Source organism: Lepidochelys kempii, chromosome 8, assembly GCF_965140265.1.
Source record: "Lepidochelys kempii isolate rLepKem1 chromosome 8, rLepKem1.hap2, whole genome shotgun sequence".
NCBI classification, from domain to species: domain Eukaryota; kingdom Metazoa; phylum Chordata; order Testudines; family Cheloniidae; genus Lepidochelys; species Lepidochelys kempii.
In genome coordinates, this window is record NC_133263.1 from 20,479,354 (window position 1) to 20,485,627 (window position 6,274).

At 46.2% G+C, this 6,274-nt stretch overlaps 1 protein-coding gene across 1 annotated transcript; it reads left to right on the plus strand.

The window, feature by feature from the left end:
- The first annotated feature begins 3,009 nt into the window (after positions 1–3,009).
- Positions 3,010–5,658, plus strand: NKX2-5 (NK2 homeobox 5). The gene is made up of 2 exons (XM_073358159.1): positions 3,010–3,310; positions 5,051–5,658. The coding sequence occupies exons 1-2, from the start codon at positions 3,010–3,012 to the stop codon at positions 5,656–5,658; spliced, it is 909 nt and encodes a 302-aa protein (XP_073214260.1).
- Positions 5,659–6,274: the final 616 nt, after the last annotated feature.

The window sequence follows — 6,274 nt, forward strand, 5'->3', positions numbered from 1 at the left end:
GACTAGTCATGACAATTCCTGTGTTCCTATACTTTATGTCCCTCTACATATTTTTAAATGTTAGTCAGGTGTATGTACATATGTTTGGGTAGAAGCTCCCTAAATGCGGAGTTTGCATTCTCTCCCACACTGCTATCCAACGAAGTAGCATTTATTTTACACACCCACACGCCACATCAGATGGACTAGAGAGGCCAGGGCAGCCTGAAGAGTGGAGTTTAGAAATTCTAGATGCAACCAACCTATGTAGGCGTCTAGAGTTGCTCTTAATTCCTTCTACATTGATTTACTAGAGAAGCGCCCACCATTGTCTGAAAAGAATAGCTGAAAATAAGCGAGCTGTAATGGCTGCGTTTCCCTCCATTAAAATGCAATATTTCGGGCCTCTCTGTACACTCTAATCTCTTACTCTGTCATCGCAAACTCCAACTCGGATTCACCAACGAAAAGGTACCAGGACACTAGCAATCGTTTGCAGCAAGAATTTTAATTGAATCGGATGTTGCAACTTCCTCGGATAGCAGCGACTTAGGAGATAAAGCGAACTCCACGCTCTGGGAGCTTCTCCCCAGCCTGGGAGAGTCGATACACTCACTGCAGGCCAGAGCGAGTTAATTGTTTTTCTCATTCGAGAGAAAATTACATTTCCGCCTTGGAAAATACAAACCCATCTGAAGCCACTAGAGACAAGGGGAAAGGGCGGAGGGGCTGGTAAATGATAGGTAAATGTCAGAATTCAGATCCCCAGTGGGAAAGAGAAGAAATTAGGCTCTTCGGATAAAGGTGGCAGTTCACACAAGAGAGCAACAATATGCTCCTTGCCCCGGAGTCTAGTTCGCAAGAGGGGGAATTCATTTTTTAAACAGGGGCAGGTGCTTCTGGGTAAGGCTGTTAGGCCGCACGTGTTCGCGTGCAACTGGGGCTGGTTCGTCGTGCTGCTCTTTCTTTCTGGCTCTGATCAGAGCCCGCCTTTCCCCCATGGCCAAGCACCCGCTGCCCAACCCAAAGGGCCCGCCCAGTAGCGCTCAATTCCAAGGCAAAGCCTGAAGCGCCGGGGAAGTCCATCTTAGCACCGGGTGGGCCATGCGGGGCAGTTCCGCGACAAGCAGTGCCAGGCGAATTAGCGCTGCCGAGGGGCCATTACTGGAGAAGGGGCGACGCTATGTCAGGCCGGGGAGCTAGGCTTCCATACGCCCCAAACAAACGCCTCTTCTCTTTCTACTGCCAATCGGAATAAAAACCCGGCCCTGCTCCCCTCTTACACATGGCTGCAATCGGCGCCCTGGCACGAAGGCATAGATGGACATATTCAAAATGGCTCTCCTGCTGCACAAGATCTCATGCATTACCCCTCTCCGCCTCCCAAAAATCCTGACCCTGCCTTAGGAAAAAAAAAAAAAAAGACTGGCCACCCCCCTTCACTAGTATCCCTGCCCAGGAAGGACATGTCAAAGGCCAGGCGAACTCACCGTATCACCCGAAGACTCTTTTCCGCTCCACTTTTCCACATGGAGCCACGAGTCCCTTTCCTTATCTCTTATCACCCTGGGTTGACTTAAGAGATCATTAGGGAGATGTGCCTGGGAAGAGCTGCTTTCCAGTTGCCTTTTAGAGCCTGCTCTTCTCCCCACGCAAGGCTGGGGATTCCACACACCAACTACTTTCCCCAAGAAGTTACTTAAATGTTTTTGGGTTGTGTGTGTGTGTGGGGGGGGGTGTTTTTGTTTTGTTGTTGTTTTTAACTGAAAGCATCGCAACGCCCCCTCCCACAGCCGAGTCCTTCGGAGGGATTTGCTGCTGCGGTTTATTTTAGTTGCCATAAGTGCATGAAATTAATGAGCTCCCACTTCTGGTCCTTGAATACAAGGAGCTGCAGTTATTCACAGTCATAGCCTTCCACTTATCGAAAGCCAGGCCCCGAGACTGGGATTCAGATATTTACTCTCTGAGGCAGATAATAGAGATTAATTTTCCAATTTGTATTTGCAAAGAGCCCGTACTTCACTTTTTCGCTACTGAGCTGTTGTTTGTTTTAGCGAACAGAGCGTTTTCCTTAACTGCTGCTGTATTTAGTGCTTTTGCATCACATATATCTTGCCTCTGATCTCTACAATCACCCCAAACTTGCACATTATTGCTTATTTATTTCTTAACCCTCTCTTTAAATGCGCTAGGTTACTAATATTGACCCCGAGTCCGCTGCATTGCAGGACGCTGGGTGACAAACCTTGAAAGAGATCTATTAAAAGCGATAATTTTTACAGGAAGAACAGAGTCTTGATAGTTTTTTGTCCTGAACAGAGTTACAATCAAACAGATGAAAAAGAACCACGTGTGGGCTATTTGACTACTTTGCTATACACCATACATTGGCGTTGTAGATATTATGCCTCATCAGAATCTCATCGATTTCTTCTTCAATCACAGACGTAAATCTCCCCTTAAATGTGCCCCAATGAATGGGCTCCTCCGTTATCATTTGGATCACACAGTGCAGGATACTAAAAGAGAAACTTCCATTTTTTAAAATTGAATCCAGCACATATTTGCTTGATGGTTTCCTCCAGGCCTGTTTATTTAATCTGACTGTATGATAGATGGCATCAAATAGGGGGTTTGTCCACATGAGGCCTTTCGGATTTTTTTTTTTTTTTAAGATCAACAAACCCTGCGGGGGAAAGCTGGGTAAATACAATGCCGCCCCTTTAAATGCCTGGGGATGTTTTTGAGTTGTATTACTATATTAGGTGACATGGAACTTTGCATCTTTCATTCCATCACTGCTCAGTTAGCCAATAGAAAGCTAAAGTCACCCAAAAACTGCCTAGTCCCTCCTTCTTTTCCTTTATGGTCTGGTTCTACCTGACTCCAGTCCACACGTCAAGGCTAATGCTGGAATGCTATGCGCCCCTTTGGAGAGCTCAGGGGTCTCTACCGCAGCAGGTTGGTTGTTTCCAATTCACCTTTACATGAAGCTGGGCTCTGGTCGCTGCCTCACTTGCCCCCACAATGTTTCCTAGTCCCGTGACTACTACGCCCTTTTCTGTCAAGGATATTTTGAATCTGGAACAGCATCAGACTGGCCTGGCTTCGATGGAGCTCTCCACTCTGTCCTCCTCCTCCTCCTCCTGCATGCTGTCAACCTTCAAACAGGAGACTTACACTGCAGAGGCAACAGCCCTTCCTGAACTCAGTGAGGAGCTGACTCAGACTCACCCTTCCAAAAACTCCACCACCTTCCCCAGCTCCTTCTATGTTAAACCCTACATGGAAGTGGACTCGGCCAAGGACCCTAAAGTGGACAAGAAAGGTAAAAGGGCAGCACTCCGAGGAGTGTTTTAAAAACCACCGAGGGGGTCTCTTTGGAAAGTACAACCCCAGGCCTTCAGTGGCAGCTGGTTGGGGTTTGTTATCTAGAGGTGAGCCCGTTTCTTGGGGCGCTGGAGGATTTTTAGATGCACTGATAAGATAAAGGGGGAAGATCGTCTTCCCCGTGCCTCGAAACAATCTCTGTCTACTTTTCTTTCCCCGCCATCCTTACCGGTCATCAGACCCAAGCTGCTAAAAAGGAGAGGAAAGTTACGGGAGGGAAAGAGATCACTCAACGGCTTCCACTCCCTGTAACTGAGGAAAAAGGCCAGACCCCTGGACGCCCCTCAGCCCAGAGTGATGGGGGGGGGGAGTTGTCTCCTTTATCAACCCAGCTGATAGCAATGTTTGTTAGTGATTCTGTTTGAATTAAATTAAAGCAGGTTACTTACATAATAGCTCCAAGAACGGAAATAGAGACGTACAAGTAGGTAGAGCAATTATTAAATAGTACCCGAGAAAATACTCTATCGTTTTGATCTTTCCGAGAAACAGGACCGGTTATTTCAGCGATTCCAGACCCATCCCCGTGGAAAGGCCATTTTGACCGAACTCTGGGCAGTGTCTTGCTGCTTGTAAGATGGTCACTTGTTTACAGGGAATGTTACTGGAAGGAGAGACTAGGAGATAGTACACGACAAATATTATCCCCCTTTTCATCTCTATAGAGCCTTCCAGACTATGATCTCCAGGAGCTCAGCATCTCCTGTTTGCAGGCTAGCTGAATCCTTCGAGCACCCCGGGGACTGGAGAGGGTTGTGGTTTTGGGGTGGGGGAGCAGGAAGAGGAGCGAAGAGGAGAGAAGTTTCCTATTACCTGTAACTTGTTTCCAAACTCGTTTACAGGAAGAATTTTGGTACAACAGCAAAAATGAAACTATGTTATAAATTGCGAGCGAAAGTGAACTATCTGGCAAACGGAAAACAACGATCAGCCAGTGGACTCCAAGTGAATTGCAAACTGGCAACTAATTCAGGAGAATAATTCCAAAATCTATCACTCACCCCAAAAAAATTTCTGCTGAAAGAATCATAGCCATTCCCCGCTCTTTAATGTTCACAGTATCCGTAAGAGACACCCATAGTTACACGGTTTACATTTAAGGCCCGTAGGATTTTGACTGCAATTAACAAACAGCTGAGCCGATTTCAATGCGGTCGGTGGATACTCGCTACAAATACAGTACAAAACGAATCGACTCTTTGTACTAAAGAGATTAAAGATTGAAATCGTCCTTCCGATTTTTAAGTCTTAGGGGGTAGCCGTGTTAGTCTGTATCCACAAAAACAACAAGGAGTCCGGTGGCATTTTAAAGACTAACAGATCTATTTGGGCACAAGCTTTCGTGAGTAAAAAACAAACAAACACTTATTCAGATCTGTTAGGTGCCACCGGACTCCTTGTTTTTTTTAAAGTAATTACGCATTAATCTAATTTTTCATTTACTATGGAGCTTTAGTAAATGTAGTAACATTTAATAATATAGTTTAAGAACTTTACAATGGAAGTAACATCCTGGAGAAACTCCAGCGCAACGAACGGGGTTGAAAGCTAATTGGAGTCTGTAGCTCAAACAGAAGCAGAGTTTAGTTTAGTGGAAAGTCTGTGACACTCATTTACACGGCTTACAATGATTCACATACACTGATTATTGTGTGCTGGTTTCTTTGTTTTGCTTCAGAACTGTGCTCCCTTCACAAGACCCTGGAACAGGAGAAAGGGGGTTTGGAGGATCCAGAGCGCCCCAGACAAAGGAAGAGGAGAAAACCTCGCGTCCTCTTCTCTCAAGCTCAAGTCTATGAACTGGAGAGAAGGTTCAAGCAACAGAAGTATCTCTCAGCCCCCGAGAGAGACCATTTAGCGAACGTCCTAAAGCTCACCTCCACCCAGGTTAAAATTTGGTTCCAGAATAGAAGGTATAAATGCAAAAGGCAGAGACAGGATCAGACCCTAGAAATGGTCGGGATCCCTCCACCGAGGAGGATAGCAGTGCCTGTTCTGGTGAGAGATGGGAAGCCCTGCTTAGGGGAATCTTCCCCCTACAGTTCACCCTACAATGTCAGCATTAACCCCTATAGCTACAACGCCTACCCTGCTTACACTAATTACAACAGCTCAGCCTGCAATGCCAACTACAATTGCAACTACCCTTCCATGCAGACCATGCAGCCTGCTGCAGCCGGCAACAATTTCATGAACTTCAGCGTAGGGGACTTGAATTCAGTGCAAACACCGATTCCGCAGGGTAACGCAGGGATTTCCACGTTGCATGGGATCAGAGCCTGGTAGACTTACTTCACCCATCCCTATTCTAGGCCTCAGTGCAACACTAAAATGGGGACAACGTTTCACATGGACTGTAAACTGATCAATGGACGGAACATCAAGATGTTGGACTTGAGGCTAAGGGAAAGGACAGGCTTCACCCCTGCCTGGGACCCCTCCGAGAAGCAAACAAGCAAGTGTCTCGATATATTTTCAAACTGCTGGGAGGACTGGAAGGGAATGGGCCTCTTGAAGGTTAATGTAGCGTCCTCCTCAAATTCACCAGCATGCTTGTCAACATCTCCAGTTGGAAGTTTTGAAAGTTCTTTGTACAGATTATTCTACCCCATGTAAATTAAAGCACACACACACTCTATTAGATGTGGGGGTTTATATTAAAATTACCAGACCCAGGTGCTTTGGAGAGCACATTACCTGTCCCATGTAAAGCTACACACAGCTCCCTCCTAGCTTCTCAGAAAAGGAAGCCCTAAGAGCTGAGTTCCGATCGCCTACCCAACATTGGGCCGTTTTACGCTACAGAAATGGCTCCTTCAAGAAGAGTTAGAACAATACCGCCGCTGCAAACTCTTCGGTTTATTTTAAAAATCAGAAGTCATGTTTCATTTTGCACTTCCTG